Source organism: Perca fluviatilis, chromosome 9 (genome assembly GCF_010015445.1).
Source record: "Perca fluviatilis chromosome 9, GENO_Pfluv_1.0, whole genome shotgun sequence".
Lineage (NCBI taxonomy): Eukaryota > Metazoa > Chordata > Actinopteri > Perciformes > Percidae > Perca > Perca fluviatilis.
Genome location: NC_053120.1, coordinates 3,236,602 through 3,256,012, shown reverse-complemented (window position 1 = coordinate 3,256,012; position 19,411 = coordinate 3,236,602). Strand labels below are relative to the sequence as shown.

Sequence of the window (19,411 nt, the reverse complement as noted above, 5' to 3'; positions counted from 1 at the left end):
TGTGTGTGTGTGTGTGTGTGTGTGTGTGTGTGTGTGTGTTTGTGTGTGTGTGTGTGTTTGTGTGTTTGTGTGTGTGTGTGTGTGTGTGTGTGTGTGTGTGTGTGTGTGTGTGTGTGTGTAGGGAGAAAACTAGTTTCTGCGCTGGTGGAGAACGTCGTTAGTGGGAACTCTATGGGTTCTCTGATCGTCCAGCCCAGCGGAAGTGGAGAGTCGAACATGGCCGCCATGACCCTACCAGTCATTGCAGCCACATATTTGGACAAAACCAACCAGTGGGAAACTGTGGGCTTTCAGAAACGTAACGAAGCCCTCCAACACATCAAGACCGGTGGGCTCAAAGATGTATTTATTAGCACAGATAACAGAAATATTAATGATTGATTGATTCCCCTCCGTGTTGGATTTAAAAGTTTCTGATTGGCAGAATTGGTATAAAAAAGGCAGTGTGGTAGACAGTCATGCATGCTATATCCTTGCCCCACATAAACTAGCTAGAGAGAATTAATAGTCTGAATGCCACACATAGACTCATAGACCATGTTTTAACCAGGATTATCAGTACAAACAGAAACCTATGCCAGCAGAATCATTTGGCAGATGCTATAATCACTGAATGTAACAGGACTCTCAAAGTGTCTGTGTGTTGTTTGTGTCCAGGCTACCAGAATGAGCTTGCCTACCGTAAAAATGATGGGTCTTTTGCTGTGTTTCAGCAGAAAGAGAGCAGCACCTGGTGAGGCATCTAAACATCCATGAACTCATATGTAATTGTTTGCACATCTTCCTCTAACTTAGATTCTCAGAATGTGAGGATGGTGTTTGTTATGTGTGAATAAATGAAACTAAGCTTCCTCTCCTCTCTAAGGCTGACAGCTTATGTTGCCAAGGTGTTTGCCATGGCTGATAATCTGGTGGAAATGCAAAGGCAACACATCTGTGAAGCCATCAAGTTTCTGATTCTCTACACACAGCAAACTGACGGCGAGTTTCGAGAGATTGGAAATGTGTACACTAAAGCAATACAAGTGCGTGTACTGATTTCATTGACAAACATTTTTCATCTTGGTGCTACAAAAATAGCTAATTAAGATGAAAACATGATATGAGTAAAAATGTGTGTGTGTGTGTGTGTGTGTGTGTGTGTGTGTGTGTGTGTGTGTGTGTGTGTGTGTGTGTGTGTGTGTGTGTGTGTGTAGAGTGGGGTGGTAGAAAGAGAGTCAGATGCCTCCATGACGGCCTTCTGCCTCATTGCCATGCAGGAGTCTCGCCCACTATGTGCTGCCAGGGTTGATGTGAGTACCTCACATCGAAACAATGTTTTCTCTTTCTCCCTCACCTCTATCATTTCTTAATTTACTGACTCCACACCAGTGATAATGACCCCCTCGTAAGAACCTCCTTGGCCTGCTGGTACTGTTGCTACTCCAGTCTTCTGTCCAGCTTTCTGTTCTCGCACAGGACATTATGCAGTTTCCAATAAGAACAGGGACGGGTTTTCGACTCAAAATTATGAATCATTTTTTAAAATTGGTTCTTTATTTCAGACAAAGGAAGACTCAACAAAACACCACTAGCCTATATGCAAACAGAAATGATGTACGTGCATATTTGCATATAGAGTAGGGAAATGAGATCCGATTACAAGCGGTCACTCAAAACACATTTGATGTGATCGGATCACTCAGGACTGATTTTAATACCAGGTGGAAAAGGGTCACAGACACCTCTCTGATATGAGTGTGACGTAATAAGGCCTTGTTTCTGTCGGTCACATGATTGTGGCGAATTAAAGAGAGGCACCAAAACATCTTGCTGCGATACACTTGCTTTGAAAGGTCGATACTGTGTGGAGTAGTCTGTTTTGAGAGCAACATCACTACTCCACACCCCAATAGTAATTGTAACTAATGGCGGCTCAGTATAGCTCCTAAGACACAGAAGAGAGAGGGGACATTCCAGTCTCAGCTTTTCTCCCAGGATCAAATGTTCCAACATTCCTGAACAGATATGGATTGAAATAAATGGATTACTGTTATCCGACTGTTCTCACATTATTCTCCTTTCTCCTTCCTTCGTCTTTTCCTTCTGTTCAGATGCTGCCAGCCAGTATACACAAAGCAGTGGCCTATCTGGAAAGGCGTTTGCCCCACCTCACCTACTCATATGCTGTTGCCATGACGTCATATGCCCTGGCCAATGAAAACAAACTGAACAAGGAGATCCTCCTCAAATTTGCTTCCCCAGGTATCGTCACACAGCAACATTCTTAAACTAATAGTAGATAATAATAGTATATACCGTAACTTCACAAAATATATGATCTTAATGTGAAATGTTTATTGACCAAATGTCTGATTTTTGAATATATTCTATATCTGTATTGACCTTAAAAATCCTTTCTCAGTCGGGCTGTCATATGCACAAGCCTCTATATAAATCTTTGCTATTAATGACTAAATGACCTTACAAGGATAAAAAGCTTAGTTAAAATTAAACATGATATTAAATACAATATAAATAATAGATATTAAATATAGATGAGGGATTGGGGAATTATTAGTAAATACATTTTGGTACAGCATCGTACTATAAATATATTTGTGTGTGTCTTCCTCAGAGTTGTCCCACTGGCCAGTATCTACGGGACACGTTTACACACTGGAGGCCACAGCTTACGCTCTTCTCGCTCTGGTCAAGGCCGAGGTGAGCATGTCCCACTTGTGTTTTTTACAACAACGTCATAATATAGAAAACATACAACTGAGTCCTCATCAATGCTACCTCACAAATCTGGAAACAAAAGTCAGTGTCTCTCAATCATGTAGAAGCTCTATAGTAGGCTTTGGAAACTGGCAGATTTCAATCTAAACTATAACTCTAACAGAATCAGGACTTATCTCTATTTTTTCTAAAGTCTTCAAAGTTAAAGTGCTCCTATTATGCTAATTTTAAAGTTCATAATTGTGTATAGAGTTTATATCAGAATAGATTTACATGGTTTCATTTTCAGAAAACACCATATTTTTGTCATACTGCACATTGTTGAGCTCTCTGTTTTAGCTACACAGTGAGGTATCTCACTTCTGTTCCATCTTTGTTGGGAGTCGCACATGCTCAGTACCTAGGTATGCAGCTAGCCAGTCAGAAGCAGAGTATGAGGACCCTGACAGTACCTAGGTAAGGACTACTAGCCAGTCAGAAGCAGAGTATGAGGGCGTGCCCTGACAGTACCTAGGTAAGGACTACTAGCCAGTCAGAAGCAGAGTATGAGGGCCCTGACAGTAGCTAGGTAAGGACTACTAGCCAGTCAGAAGCAGAGTATGAGGGCCCTGACAGTACCTAGGTAAGGACTACTAGCCAGTCAGAAGCAGAGTATGAGGGTGTGCCCTGACAGTACCTAGGTAAGGACTACTAGCCAGTCAGAAGCAGAGTATGAGGGCCCTGACAGTACCTAGGTAAGGACTACTAGCCAGTCAGAAGCAGAGTATGAGGGCGGGCCCTGACAGTACCTAGGTAAGGACTACTAGCCAGTCAGAAGCAGAGTATTAGGGCGTGCCCTGACAGTACCTAGGTAAGGACTACTAGCCAGTCAGAAGCAGAGTATGAGGGCGTGCCCTGACAGTACCTAGGCAAGGACTACTAGCCAGTCAGAAGCAGAGTATGAGGGTGTGCCCTGACAGTACCTAGGCAAGGACTACTAGCCAGTCAGAAGCAGAGTATGAGGGCGTGCCACGCTAGCACTAAGGCGAGCATTATAACGTGTGTTACAAAGTGACCACGTTTGTCTCTGAAGTAAAGGCTGGACTACAATAGAGCTGTTTGGAGCAGTGTGTGAACAGTGTTTTATCTGGAAGATGGTAAGTCCCTTTGGGGTGGACTCAGTAAACATTACATGCACACAAAAGATATATAACACAATAAAGGAAAGGGAAAAAGCCAAAAAGCATAATATGAACACTTCAAGTCAACCACAGATAGTTTCAACCATTGATTTGCCTTCTGTTAATAAAGGCATTTGAAGAAGCCAGACCTGTTGTCAGATGGTTCAACACACAGCAGAGGGTTCACGGAGGCTATGGATCAACTCAGGTAAGACAGACCTCTCTCTCCATCTTGATACCTGCAGCTTACAGTATGTTAGCTCATAACCTATTTGGCTTTTAAATTGTGTTCCCCTCCCTCACTCTTTTTCTCTCTAGGCTACTATAATGGTGTACCAGGCTATAGCAGAGTACTGGGCTAGTGATAAAGAACCAGACTATGATCTGAATGTGGCCATCTTGTTGCCGGGTAGGTTAAGGCCTGACAGGTACTACTTCAACAGGGATAACTACTACCTCACCAGAACATCTAAAGTGAGAAAACACACAACATAGTGGATCATCATTCCTCATATTTTCTGTATGTATTTTCTGCTGATGCCTGTGTGTGTGAGTGTTTGCATATTTAAATCCCCCAGATGATTGGTATAAACCAGAATGTAACAGTAACTGCAACAGGCACAGGAGAAGCAACGGTGAAAGTAAGTACAATTTGTTGTTGTTTTATCATCTGTTGTGTGTACAGGTGACCTACAGTATTTCAGTATTTCTCAATCACTTTGTCTCATTTGTTGAAACAGTCGTCATTCTGGCAACCTGGCAACCCACAAACTAATTCAAGGGGCGTGTGTGCAGCTCAGCTGATCTCTGGTCAGCCAGCTAACCTAACGTAGCTGTTAGCTTAGCTGTTGTCAAAACAGCAGGGCAGGATGAAAAATTGAAATACACCAACAAATTTAAGCACAGTAGAACTGAATAGTTTCCATTTTATACCCCCCCCCCCAACCTAAATCTTGGCAGGTATGCTGTAAAGACAAATGTTAACAGTATGTTTACAGTTTACAGCGTTTGTATGCATAAATACCAAGCTAACATTATGTGACAGAAACATTTTCTATAAGTTCCCTAAAATAAAAGAAACTGAAAATTTGCATATTATTTCTCCATCACTGTGTCCTTCTTGAATAGAGACCAAAGACTTATTTTAGATCATTTTAAAGTAGATGTCAATTAGTTCATCACATATTAAGATACACTTTTATCTATGTGACAGATGGTGTCTCTGTATTACGCTCTGCCTAAAGAAAAGGAGAGTGACTGTCAGAAGTTTAACTTGTCAGTGCAGCTCCTCCCAGGTAATTTGGTACCCTCTGGCTCTTTCTTTATTCATCTTACTGCCAAGTACCTTACCTTATGAGAAACAAAATATTCAATTACTCAACATTATTTTGCTCCTGCAGATATGGATGGGAATGAGAACATATACACGCTGAGAATGGAGATTTTGTAAGTACAATCAAACTGTAACATGGACATTTATAACCAGCTAGCCCCTACATTACCCTGTTCTGTTATTTAATTATTCTGTCCATTATGTATACAGGTATAAGGACAAGGACAGAGATGCATCCATGTCAATCCTGGATATTGGCTTGCTAACTGGCTTCACCGTTAACACAAATGACCTGGACTTAGTAAGAACTTGTACAGATACACAAAGGCATAATACTCACATACAGTTCACAAGTCTTTTATAATGGTTTGTCTGACTGTGTGTGTGTGTGTGTGTGTGTGTGTGTGTGTGTGTGTGTGTGTGTGTGTGTGTGTGTGTGTGTGTGTGTAGTTGTCTAAAGGAAGAGCCGGCATTATTGCAAAATATGAGATGAACACAATCCTGTCAGAAAGAGGCTCACTCATCATCTACCTGGATAAGGTTAGACATCTCTGTTTCCTACCTCTGTACTTTTTCTCTCTGCCTCGTTCTTCCTTTCTTTATCTCTATCTCACATTGGTCCACAGGTTTCTCACACACGACCAGAGGAGATCACTTTTAGGATCCATCAGGAGCTGAAAGTGGGAGTCTTACAACCAGCTGCTGTGTCTGTCTATGAATACTATGACCGTGAGTCTCAGAGACACTTTGAAACATAGGATGCCTCCATGTTCATTGCTGCCAATATATTTCAGATAGCACTGGATAAGCAGGCATTATTATTATATAGTTTTTAAAATTATTTTATGTACATTTTCTGAAATCTTTCTTCCCATTGCAGAAACACATTGTGTTAAATTCTACCATCCAGAGAGGAAAGCTGACAAGCTACTGCTGCTCTGTGCAAATGATGAATGCAGATGTGCAGAAGGTAACCAGGATGATGTCAAACTGACCAAATCCGTTGTGTTATGGGTGCAGGCGGAAAATAGCGGTGCTTGGACACAATACAGTTCAGTTCAAAGTAGATACTTTATTAAACAAAAACTATAATAAAAAATGTCCAGAGGTAATCCAGGCAGGAAACAAAACCACAGGGAACGTGAGACGAATAAATCCAAAGACAAGACAGCACAGACCTCAACAACACCAAACAATAGTCCCACATCAGACGTAGACAACACAGACAATAAATACACAAGGTAATGAGTAGAAACGAGAGAAGTGACACAAGGGCTCCAACAGGTGAAACACATCAGGCTGGGGCAGACAATCACAAAGGTGGGAAGCAATGCTAGACCACACCAGAGCCTGTCTATGGAGAGCCTGTTCACTCCCTATTAAGCCCCATTGTACCAACCCGGAATTTTCCCTAGAGTGGAAGTTCTCCCCTTATTAGACATTCTCTGACCACACATAAGAGAACAGAGACTACAAAAGAAAACAGGAAATGGAAAACCAACAGAAAACAAGAAACCAACTAAACATAGAAAATTGATACTGGACAAGACATGACACGTAAACACACTGTAAACATAAATTTGTTAAATCTGAAATTCTTGAACAAACACCTAAACCCAACACTAACATTGTTCTTCAGATAACGCATTGGTCAATAATGGGGGCTTATCATCCTGCATTGTCTGTTAACAGCAGTCATTTATTATTTTACCTCAATAAAGTTGGGGGACTTAAGGCTGAGAGAAGATTAGACAAGATAAAGAGTCTACAGCCATGCTAGTGGCTCTTAGAGGCTGTACTTATGTACAACAGCACTTTAGGCTTAATGCTAATATGCTCAAAATGGCAATGCTTACATGCTGTAAATTAGCACATATAGTGATTATCATTGTCACCATCTTAGTTATCATGTAAGCATGTTAATGCAAATGCAATTCATTTACAGGTGTTTGGTCATGAACAAAAATATAGCACAAATTAAGATTTTGAATAAGTTTGAGATTCTTCATTACAAAACAATGATGAGAGTAGTCGTTGGCATTGAAAATCTTAGGCCTCAGGCACCTCCAAAAATGCATATTATAAATACAATCTGAATCTAGGACTAAAGAATAGTGCAGAACTTGGCCTGGTAAAAGACCCGAGCTTGAGAGAGAGAGAGAGAGAGAGAGAGAGAGACAGATTGAGAGAGAGAGGTGTAAACAGTTCATAATTAAGTATATAAAGATAACAGTAAGTATATAAAGACACTTTAAAGGCACGTGCGCATCTGGCTGTTCATTTAATGTCGCACCACTCCCTCTGCCCCTATTCTTCCCCTCTGACTCTGTTGACTTGGTCTGCTTGTCCAGTACCATGTTGTTATGCGACAACTTTACCACTATCTCTGGTGTGCTCCAAGACTCAAATTTTGGACAGAGAAGCAACGAATCGTACAAGAAATCTCTTAAGCACAAATTTTTAATTGTTTTATTATTGTTGATGTCAGGGAATGTACAGCCCAACCCAGGCCCAGATACTCCTACTATAAGTTTTAATACCCCGGCAGATTTTAAGGAAAGATCTGGTCTTGGGTTCTTTCATTTGAACGTACGCAGTCTTGTTCCTAAAATGGACATGTTGCGCATCTGGGCTCACTCTACAGACGCTGATGTATTTGTCTTGTCTGAAACCTGGTTGAGTAAATCGGTTTCAGATAAAGTAATTAATATTAGTGGTTACAATGTTTTTAGGAGTGATCGCCCTAATAGAGGTGGGGGTGTAGCAATCTACATCAAAAATCAATACCAAGTTAATGTACTGCTGTCAAAATCAATAGTCAAACAGTTTGAATTCTTAGCCTTGGACCTTGAAGTCTCTAAATCACTTAATATAACGGTTGTTGGTTGTTATAGGACACCTTCAGCTGTCAGCAGCGCTCTGCCCTCCTTAATGCAACTCCTTTCAGATTTTAACTCTAAGGAATTAGTAGCCTTTGGAGATCTTAACTGGAACTGGTTGCAACCAGCATCTGATGATTTCAGAGCTTACTGTGACTCATTAAATCTCTTTCAGATTGTTGACAGTCCGACACGGCCAAATTTTAAAAACCCGGAAAAATCATCCCTAATAGACATGATTCTAACAAATGCCCCTCACAAGTACTCAACTGCTTCCATATTTGCAAACGACATCAGTGACCACTGTGTTGTAGCAACAGTAAGAAATACCAAAATTCCTAAAACCAAACCACGCATTATAGTCAAGCGTAACATGAAACACTTCTCAGAACAAGAATTCCTTAATGACTTATCAAATTACGATTGGGAAAAAATTAACACCAGTACAGATGTTGAAAACCCCAATGGAAAAACAAGGTAGAAATGGAGTGACCCTGCCCGGAGGAAGCCCGGGGCCCCCGTCTGGAGCCAGGCCCAGACGGAGGGCTCGTCGGCGAGCGCCTGGTGGCCGGGTTTGCCACGGAGCCCGGCCGGGCACAGCCCGAACAAGCTACGTGGCTCCCATCTCTCCAGCCCATGGGCCCACCACCTGTGGGAGGAACCGCTGGGGTCGGGTGCGCTGCCACATGGGTGGCAGTGAAGGTCAGGGGCCTCGACGGACCAGACCCGGGCAGCAGACGCTGGCTCTGGGGACGTTGAACGTCACCTCTCTGTGGGGAAGGAGCCGGAACTGGTGCGGGAGGTGGAGCGCTACCGGTTAGATCTGGTGGGGCTTTACCTCTCGCACAGTCTCGGTTCTGGAACTGTACTCCTGGATAGGGGTTGGACTCTTTTCTTCTCGGAGTTGCTCAGGGTGTGCGGCCCGGCCGGGTGTGGGGATACTAACAAGCCCCGGCTGAGCCGCTGCGTTGGAGTTTACCCCGTTGGGCCGAGAGGGTCGCCTCCCTACGCCTGCGGGTTTTGGGGAAAACTCTGACTGTTGTTTGTGCATATGCACCAAACAGGAGTTCGGAGTTTTCGGCCTTCTTGGAGACCTTGAGTGGAGTCCTGCATGGGACGCCAGTGGGGACTCCATTGTTCTGCTGGGGACTTCCAACGCACGTGGGCAATGATGGAGACACCTGAAAGGCGTGATTGGGAGGAACGGCCTCCCTGATCTAAACCAGAGTGGTTGTTTGTTGTTGGACTTCTGTGCTAGTCATGGATTGTCTATAACGAACACCATGTTCCGCATAGGGATGCTCATAAGTGTACCTGGTACCAGAGCACCCTAGGCCGAAGGTCAATGATCGATTTTATAATCGTTTCATCTGATCTGAGGCCGTATGTTTTGGACACTCGGGTGAAGAGAGGGGCAGAGCTGTCAACTGATCACCATCTGGTGGTGAGTTGGGTCAGGGGGTTGGGGAAGACTCTGGACAGACCTGGTAAGCCCAAACGTGTAGTGCGGGTAAATTGGGAACGTCTGGAGGAGGCCCCTGTCCAACGGACTTTCAACTCGCACCTCCGGCGGAGCTTTTCGTGCATCCCTGTGGAGGCTGGGGGCATTGAACCAGAGTGGACAATGTTCAAAGTTTCCATTGCTGAAGCTGCGGCGAGGAGCTGTGGTCTTAGGGTCTTAGGTGCCTCAAGGGGCGGTAACCCACGAACACCGTGGTGGACACCGGTGGTCAGGGAAGCCGTCCGACTGAAGAAGGAGTCTTTCCGGGATATGTTATCCCAGAGGACTCCGGAGGCAGTTGCAGGGTACCGAAGGGCCCGAAGGGCTGCAGCCTCTGCCGTGAAAGAGGCAAAGCAGCGGGTGTGGGAGAAGTTTGGAGAAGACATGGAGAAGGACTTTTCGGTTGGCACCAAAGTGCTTCTGGAAAACTGTTCGCCACCTCAGGAGGGGAGCGGGAACCATCCAAGCTGTGTACAGTAAGGATGGGACACTGTTAACCTCAACTGAGGAGGTAATAGGGGGTGGAAGGAGCATTTTGAGGAACTCCTGAATCCGACTAATACGCCCTCTATGGTAGAGGCAGAGCTGGAGGATGACGGGGAGTTGTCGTTGATTTCCGGGCGGAAGTCACTGATGTAGTCAAACAACTCCACAGTGGCAAAGCCCCGGGATTGATGAGATTCCGTCCAGAAATGCTCAAGGCTCTGGGTGTGGAGGGGCTGTCCTGGTTGACACGTCTCTTCAACATTGCGTGGAAGTCTGGAACAGTGCCAAAAGGAGTGGCAGACTGGGGTGGTGGTTCCCCTTTTTAAAAGGGGGACCAGAGGGTGTGTGCCAATTACAGGGGTATCACACTTCTCAGCCTCCCCTGGTAAAGTCTACTCCAAGGTGCTGGAAAGGAGGGTTCGGCCGATAGTCGAACCTCAGGTTGAGGAGGAACAATGTCGCAGTTCCGTCCTGGTGCGTGGAACAACGGACCAGCTCTTCACCTCTCGCAGGATCCTGGAGGGGGCCTGGGAGTATGCCCAACCGGTCTACATGTGTTTTGTGGATTTGGAGAAGCGTATGACCGGGTCCCCGGGAGATACGTGGGAGGTGCTGGGGAGTATGGGGTGAGGGGGTCTCTACTCAGGGCCATCCAATCTCTGTACGACCAAAGTGAGAGCTGTGTCCGGGTTCTCGGCAGTAAGTCGGACTCGTTTCAGGTGAGGGTTGGCCTCCGCCAGGGCTGCGCTTTGTCACCAATCCTGTTTGTAATATTTATGGACAGGATATCGAGGCGTAGTCGGGGTGGGGAGGGTTGCGGTTCGGTGGGCTGGGGATCTCATCGCTGCTCTTTGCAGATGATGTGGTCCTGATGGCATCATCGGCCTGCGACCTTCAGCACTCACTGGATCGGTTCGCAGCCGAGTGTGAAGCGGTTGGGATGAGGATCAGCACCTCTAAATCTGAGGCCATGGTTCTCAGCAGGAAACCGATGGAATGCCTTCTCCAGGTAGGGAATGAGTCCTTACCCCAAGTGAAGGAGTTCAAGTACCTTGGGGTTTTGTTCGCGAGTGAGGGGACAATGGAGCGGGAGATTGGTCGGAATACGAGTGCGGGCGTGATGGCGTACATTCCATCTATCGCACCGTTGTGGCCGAAAGAGAGCTGAGCCAGAAGGCAAAGCTCTCGATCTACCGGTCAGTTTTCGTTCCTACCCTCACCTATGGTCATGAAGGCTGGGTCATGACCGAAAGAACGAGATCCAGGGTGCAAGCGGCCGAAATGGGTTTCCTCAGGAGGGTGGCTGGCGTCTCCCTTAGAGATAGGGTGAGAAGCTCAATCATCCGTGAGGAGCTCGGAGTAGAGCCACTGCTCCTTTGCGTCGAAAGGAGCCAGTTGAGGTGGTTCGGGCATCTGGTAAGGATGCCCCCTGGGCGCCTCCCTAGGGAGGTGTTCCAGGCACGTCCAGCTGGGAGGAGGCCTCGGGGAAGACCCAGGACTAGGTGGAGGGATTATATCTCCAACCTGGCCTGGGAACGCCTCGGGATCCCCCAGTCGGAGCTGGTTAATGTTGCTCGGGAAAGGGAAGTTTGGGGTCCCCTGCTGGAGCTGCTCCCCCCGCGACCCGACACCGGATAAGCGGACGAAGATGGATGGATGGATGGACAGATGTTGAAAGTGCCTGGAGCCTTTTTTATGAGGGGTTTACCAATATAATTAATAAGTATGCTCCGTTAAAGAAATATAGAGTCAAAGGCCGAGACAATGTTTGGTTTTCATCTGACTTAGCAATTACCCTCCATGAGCGCAATGTGGCATGGGCAAAAGCCAGAAAATCTAATCAGGACTCTGACTGGCTGGTCTTCAGACAGCTGCGCAATGCTTGTACTCTTAAAATTAGAAAAGCCAAAGCTGATCATTTTATTTCTCAAACCATTCATAACCTCAATAACCCGTCAAAATTTTGGAAAACTATCAAAACACTAACAGAAAACAGTAAAGGCCTAGAGTTCCCCAAAAGTATTGTGATGGACTCTCTAAAAATCACTGACAAGGACAAAATGCTTGACTGTTTTAATGAACATTTCATCGCCTCAGGATTTTTATTTGATTCTGTCAGTCCCCAGCATGAATATTCCTCTACAGTAGAGACTGTTGATCTAGATCCTCCTAGCCAGTCTTTTAGTTTTAGTCCTATCACTGCTTCAGAAGTAATTAAAGCCCTCAAGCACTTGGACACAACTAAATCTGCTGGTCCTGATAAACTGGATCCTTACTTTTTAAAGCTAGCAGGGAATTTTATAACCATGCCCTTAACCTATATTTTTAATCTGTGCTTGAACACAAATGATATCCCTCCCATTTGGAAATCTGCCTTTGTGGTTCCCATGCTAAAATGTGGTGACCCTTCGATCTTAAATAACTACAGACCAATCTCCAAACTGTGTGTCCTGGTCAAGGTTCTAGAATCACTTGTTAGTGATCAGCTAAAGAATTTTTTTAATAGTCATAATATTTTATCTGACTTCCAATCTGGTTTTAGAAAAGGGCATAGTACAACATCAGCAGCTCTTAAGGTTTTAAACGATTTTATTGAAGCTACGGACAACAAGCAGTGTTGTGCAGCCCTTTTTATTGACCTTTCGAAGGCATTTGATACAGTGGACCACACAGTACTTAAACAGAGGCTGTATAGGGCTGGGCTTTGTGAACAAACTGTTGGCTGGTTTGTTAACTACCTTACAGATAGAACTCAGTGTGTGCAGGCGGTGGGTAGCACTTCTCGCTACCTAAAAATAACAAAAGGTGTGCCTCAGGGGTCAGTCCTGGGGCCACTGTTATTCATCCTCTACATCAATAATATTGATCATAATGTGTCTAACGTAAAATTTCATTTTTATGCTGATGACACTGTAATGTACTGCTCAGCACCCACTGCAGACCAGGCCCTCTCTCAGCTACAACTTGCTTTCAACACGCTTCAACATAATCTCTATGATTTAAAACTTGTTTTAAATGCAGATAAAACTAAAGTCATGCTTTTTTCAAATTCAAAATTTAAATCAAATCTGCCCTCAATCCTCACTTCTCATGGTACAAAAATTGAATGTGTATCTAAGTACAGATATCTTGGTATTTTAATTGATGAATCTATTTCTTTTACCCTTCATATTGAGCAGCTAGCTAAAAGATTAAAACTTAAATTAGGGTTTTATTTCAGAATCAAATCCTGCCTCTCGTTCGAATCTAGAAAGAGGCTGGTCAATGCCACTTTTATGTCTGTACTTGACTATGGTGATGTTTTATACATGCATGCTTCCTCTAAAAGTTTACATGCGCTGGACACTGTACACCATGGAGCTCTGAGGTTCATCACTGGTATGAAAGCCCTCACTCACCACTGTGATCTATATGAACGTGTTGGATGGCCTTCTTTAACAACACGGAGACTTCAACACTGGCATACTCTCATATACAAGGCTATTTTAGGTCTCCTTCCATCCTACCTTCTGACCTATATCAATGTAAACAGTACTGGGACTTACAATCTTCGTTCCCAGGATCTTTTCCTTATGTATGTTCCTAAGGTTAGAACTGAGCTGGGGAAAAAGGCATTTAAGTTTGCTGCTCCCTCTGCATGGAACAAGTTACAGAAATCCCTGAAACTTACTAAACTGGTCTTAGTGGTCGCTTTTAAGAGGATGTTGTTTGACTTGGAGGGAATGACATCTGGCTGTAGATGTTTTATCTGATGTGTTTAGTATTCTGGTTGATTCTGAGGGATTTGCTGTTTCAGTTGTTTTATGTTCTTAGTGTTTTTATGTATTTTGTGTTGGCATGTATGTGTGGTTGTACTGCTGCCTGCCTTAGCCAGGACACTCTTGAAAAAGAGATTTTTAATCTCAACGAGTTTCTTCCTGGTTAAATAAAGGTTAAAGAAAAAAAAAAAAGGTAAAGTGACATATAATGAGCTCAGAGCTCAACAGTCTTATGGCCTATAGGATGAAGCTGTCCCTGAGCCTGGTTTGTGGCTGCGGTGGTTTCCGTCTTGGGTAATCCTTTTGGCTTTCTTCCTGCACCGCTGGGTGTAGAGTTCCCCCGTCCTGGTGATGTGCTGAGCAGTTTCCACCACCCTGTGTAGAGCATGGTTGATGGCAGTGCAACATCCATACCAGGCAGTGATGCAGCCGGTCAGGATACTCTCAATGGTGCACTGGTAGAAGTTGCTGAGTATCCTGGAGTCCATGTTGAACCTCCTCAGGAGGAAGAGCCGCTGTCTAGCAGTCTTAGTGATGGTGTTTGTGTCATGAGTCCAGGCCAGTTCCTCACTGATGTGAACCCTGAGGAACCTAAAGCTGCTGACTTTCTCCTCTGCAGTCCCATTGATGGAGATGGGGATGTGTTCTTCTCTGTGTCACTTCCTGTAGTCCACAATCAGCTTCTTCTATTTACTGACTGATTACTGAGATGGAGGTTGTTGTCTTGGCACCAAGATGTCGACCTACTCTCTATAGGCCGTCTTGACGCAGTCGTTGTTGAGGCTAATGACATTTGTCGAGGCAAGAAGCACCTGCAGGATCTAGTAAGATCAGAGCAGTGGTCTAGCTAAAGAATAGTTCATTAAAATACTTAAATAGTGACTATAGCTGCACTCACCCATCAACCCATCAACATGTGGTTATTTAATCAGTTGTGTATATACTTTATGCCTATTGTGTATTTTCAGAGAACTGCAGTAAGCAGAAGAAGGACAAAATCCCCAATGAACAGCGAACAGCTAAGGTCTGTGAAAATACACAGACCAGCATAATAGATTTTGGTAAGAGAGTGTAAATTAATTTATTTTATATCATACAACAATGGATGTGTAGATTTTGGTAAGAGAGTGTAAATTAATTTATTTTATATCATACAACAATGGATGTGTATGTTTGTGTGACTTAGAGATTGAGAGAATAAGTACAGTAGGACTAAATGAGGGAGAAAGTGAGCTAACAATCTGCAACTTGTCTGTCCTCAGTGTACAGAGTGAGACTGGTAAATTTTACAGAAGATTTGTCCACTGACATTTTCACAGTGAAGGTACTGGAAGTCATCAAAGAAGGTAGGTATTTATCATTGAACTGCCTGAAATGTACTAGAAACTGAAGTTCCTAAGGTGCCTTAAAGTGACATGACAATGATAGTGACATAACAATTTGTTATCCTCTTTCTGAATTCTTGGTGTTTCCAGTCAAACTTGGTTCAACAATTAAGGAAATACTCTCATTCTCTTTCTTGCAGAAAGATAGATGAGAATATATGTAATGTTTAATCTTTCACTCATGTTTGTACGCTAAGTATGAAGCTACCTCTAGCAGCCAGCTAACTTATCTTGCATCGCCAGGCAACCAGCAGATACTTAAGTAGGTTATTGGTCCCGGGCCAAGAAATAGTCCACCATGTAACCCCTTTAAAAAAAGAATTGTTGTTTTTTACACTTTATTTCTTTGTGCAGATTAAACATGGAGATTAGAAGCGTTGGTGGGTGTTACCATTGGAATGATTTAGCTAAATAAGCCGGCTGTTGGCTACATATTTCCTATAACAGTGGTATCAATATTGATATCAATCTAACTCTAAGCTAAAAAAGTGAATAAGCATATTTCCCAAAATGTCAATTTTTTAAGCATGATTCCACAGGGTATATGTGAGAATACATAATTAATGCTTTGTACTACATCCTTAAGTATGCATTTAACTAAATCCTAAAGTACCTTTTCTTTGTTCTCCTATTCTTGAATTACAGGAAGTCTTGATGAGAGTCCTCTGAATAAACAGCGCACATTCCTTAGTTACCCCCATTGCAGGCAGTCTTTAGATCTGGGTATGGGAAAAACCTACCTTATCATGGGCACGTCCAAAGATATTCACAGAGTTGACGGACCTGAATTGTAAGTTTTTTGTCTTTGCGTCACTGCTTTCTTTTAGTAAATCAAGAAAAGCTTTCTTGTACTCTAGCTTTAGTGTTACTGTTAACACTACTGTTGCTATTCAGCCTGTTCTCATGAACCATTCGTTCAAGCTACGAAAAGTTAAGCACTGTATTTCGTAAGCATTCCATGTTTTTTTTTGCTGTATTCACTACATTGACGGCCCCTGTATAAGAACGTGGCCGCGTAGGGAGGTGGTCAGGGTGGATGGGTGGGCGTTAACATACAGGACTTTCAAGAGAGCGGATTCTTAAGAGTGTTTTAATCCAGAACCATGCTATTTTTCCTTTTTGGTCATTTTGGTGCCTGATCTTAACTTTCGGCGCGGCAAAACACTCATATTTTGTGGACCTAATTCAACCGTTATGTCAGCTAAAACGAGTGGCAGCTCGCAGTGCTTTGTACCCAGCTCAAAGTCACCTATTTTCGTGTATCTGAACCACCAACTACCGCTGACACAATGGAGGCCTGTAGCCAGTGTCACCAAGCTCTGTAGCGGCTTAATCAACTAGCAACTGTCACTCAGCGTCGTGGAGCTCATAGCCATCCAGCAGCACGTGACCACCCAGCGTCACGTGACCAGGTGGCGGTCTCCTAATTTCATAGGATATCATAAGTTTTGGTGTGCATACATTTTCACTGCTTTCTATTAGTAAATCAAGTTAGGCTTTCTTGTACTCTAACTTAAGTGTTAGTGTTGATATCGATAGTGATTGTGGGAAGGGATGAGGAGGCTTTTCATGTTTATGTTACAGAGTGTTACGGATGTGTGTTGTTCACTTTGCTTTCCTCAGGTATCAGTATGTATTCGGAGAGAGCACCTGGATCGAGTACTGGCCCACAGCAGCAGAGTGTCAAACTGAGGAACACAGAATTACCTGTTTGGGCATGGAGGAGATGGTTAATCAGTACCAACTCTCTGGATGTCAGCAGTAGTGAAACTCAAGAAAAGAAAATGTTCATTTAAAAAGAAAAATATTTTGCATAATTGTTATTATGTCAAAATGTGCCTATTATGATATATGAAGGCTTTCAATGTTGCTCTGTATTGATTGAAATGTAATGGTTTTAAATCTCATTCTGTGTTTGACAAATATACACTGATTACTGTTATGGTAATAACTGTATAGTTAGCTTCATGTTTAATAAATAATTGATTGAAAGTGATAATGTTGAGCTCAGTGGAGTGATGCATAGAGAGTTCAATTTAAAATGAAACAAATTTGAAATTGGTTGTGATTCAGAATTTATATTGGCAGACATGACATAGGTTTAGCATATACAGAAGCATGTCATCTGCATATAACAAAGCCTTATGTTCTTTAACACCAGGAATTATTCTTTCTATTGTGGTTGAAAGTCTAATTTGTACAGTGAGATCTGAAATAAGGCTGGACTCAACTAAGTCTTTTAAGTATTTTTTCTTTGCGTTTCCATAAAAACAATGGGCCTCATTCACCAACCGTTCTTACGAAGAAATGTGTTCTTAAACCCTTCTTACGCACTTTTTTGTGTTGTTTTCTTAACTTGGATTTGTTCTTAGCTAAGAGCAAAATCTACGAACACTGAAAAGCACTCTTACGCACAGTTGAGTGATGACAATTTGCTCCAAATGATTGGTTACTGCATTTTATTCAATTCTACAGTTGTTTACAATGATCGTATTATACTGTAATGTATTTCTGATCATTTGTTGAAAAAAAATCATATTAGGCAAAAAAAACACTAACACTGCAATTTACATCATCAATTAAACTGATTAAATCCTGCGTTATTTGGTGATTGATCGCTATTTATAGAGTCAAAATGCAGTGGTAGAATGTAACAAAGTACAAATTCTTCGTAACTGTACTTAAGTACATTTTTCACGTATCTGTACTTTACTTAAGTAGACTCAATAGTGCATAGCCTACTTTTGACTTTTACTTTGTTACATTTTGCAGCAATTATCTATACTTTCTACTCCACTACTTTTGTACAACGTTCCGTTACATTTTCTGATCAGTTTCCCCCCTGCCAAAACATCTTCCTGACCGTCACACGTTTGTCTCCCCAGTGAAGTTTGGTTGCCGTAGATACTGTATATATGGGTTGCCATAGATACTGTATATATGGGTTGCCATAGATACTGTATATATGGGTTGCCATAGATACTGTATATATGGGGCACCGCCGATCCAAGCCGAACCCGGTGCTCCAGAGCCCGGGCGCAGCGCCGCTGACCCTCGGTAATACAGCCTCTGGTAAAAGTGAAAATGACAATGTTTGTTTTTTATTATTCCCGTTTTTAAATCATAGTTGCTATATCTATTTCTCTCCACAGCGTCGTTTACTCCTCCGCCAGGCTGCATAAGACTCGTTCATATCTTATTTATTTGGCTGGACCTCTTCACATTTCCCCATTTGCGCTGCTTCACACACTTTATTTGCTTACTTGCATGGTTAAAGAAAATAAAACCATCTTAAAATACATCCATGAATAAAACCAACCGCATTCCGATTCTAACAACACATTTCCGTTTTATGCTGGTTAGGATAGGAACTTCTTTTAAAAGCCAGGCCATGTTTGTGGTAGTGGACATCTTCTACTTTTACTAAAGTAAATATGTCTCTGGTTATTTGTACTTTTATTTAAGTACTGAGATTCAGTACTTCCTCCACGGTCTCCGACAATCTCTAACGCAGTCTCCCAGGAGGTGCACAGGAAGTGTCATGTCCTTATATGGGAATTTGCGGGGCGTTATCTTATGCTAATTAGGAACAACTGGCACGCGCTTTCAGTTACGAAGACGTGGGATTCATCAATCCTAAGAACACAGGTGCGAACAATTCTGCTGTTTAAGAGCACGTCATGAATCCGACATAGACTTCTCTTAGAAACTTTCTTAAAGTGATGGTTCGGAGTAATTTCACCCTAGAGTCCTTTGCACCATGACCTCGAGCCAAACACCCCCCCAGAAGCTTTTTTCACCTGGGTCGAACATTGGGAGCGTTAGCGTAGCGTAGCGTTATCATCTGAATAGCTTAGCGCAGAGGCTAATGGATCCGAAGTGTCTCTTAACATTACCCCACTAATAATACCCGAAATGATACCAAACGTCTACAGTAGTACAAATAGGTTATGCTCTCATAAAACGATGGATTGTAAAATTTGTAAGTACACCAGAAGTTTATGTAAATAACACTTGCCTGCTGGCTTCTGCTCTCTGCTGCTGCTGCTGCTGCTGTTACAACCGGGCGAGATGCAACAAAAATATTTATTAATTTAATGATTAAATAAGGTAATGTCTCCAAACTTACCTCAATTATTACTTGTCTCCTGCTAGTTATACTACAGCACTTACTTTAAAAAATAATTC

General features: G+C 42.9%; 2 protein-coding genes across 2 annotated transcripts in view; one reads left to right on the top strand and one right to left on the bottom strand.

Annotated features, from left to right (window-relative positions):
- LOC120565452 (complement C3-like) overlaps nt 1–17,219 on the top strand; it is a 50,312-nt gene extending 33,093 nt beyond the window's left edge. The window contains exons 24-42 of the mRNA XM_039811250.1: nt 122–328; nt 658–733; nt 866–1,025; nt 1,197–1,292; nt 2,094–2,244; nt 2,618–2,703; nt 4,012–4,089; nt 4,200–4,355; nt 4,460–4,522; nt 5,095–5,176; nt 5,282–5,327; nt 5,425–5,515; nt 5,665–5,754; nt 5,841–5,943; nt 6,095–6,184; nt 14,807–14,899; nt 15,101–15,184; nt 15,869–16,013; nt 16,847–17,219. Of these exons, the coding sequence (XP_039667184.1) occupies nt 122–328; nt 658–733; nt 866–1,025; nt 1,197–1,292; nt 2,094–2,244; nt 2,618–2,703; nt 4,012–4,089; nt 4,200–4,355; nt 4,460–4,522; nt 5,095–5,176; nt 5,282–5,327; nt 5,425–5,515; nt 5,665–5,754; nt 5,841–5,943; nt 6,095–6,184; nt 14,807–14,899; nt 15,101–15,184; nt 15,869–16,013; nt 16,847–16,988 (2,039 nt within the window). The 3' untranslated portion in view covers nt 16,989–17,219. The remainder of the gene's footprint in view (nt 1–121; nt 329–657; nt 734–865; nt 1,026–1,196; nt 1,293–2,093; nt 2,245–2,617; nt 2,704–4,011; nt 4,090–4,199; nt 4,356–4,459; nt 4,523–5,094; nt 5,177–5,281; nt 5,328–5,424; nt 5,516–5,664; nt 5,755–5,840; nt 5,944–6,094; nt 6,185–14,806; nt 14,900–15,100; nt 15,185–15,868; nt 16,014–16,846) is intronic.
- The window catches only part of LOC120565597 (zinc transporter 2-like), a gene marked incomplete in the record, with an annotated part of 356,424 nt that overhangs the window by 318,137 nt on the left and 18,876 nt on the right, over nt 1–19,411 (bottom strand).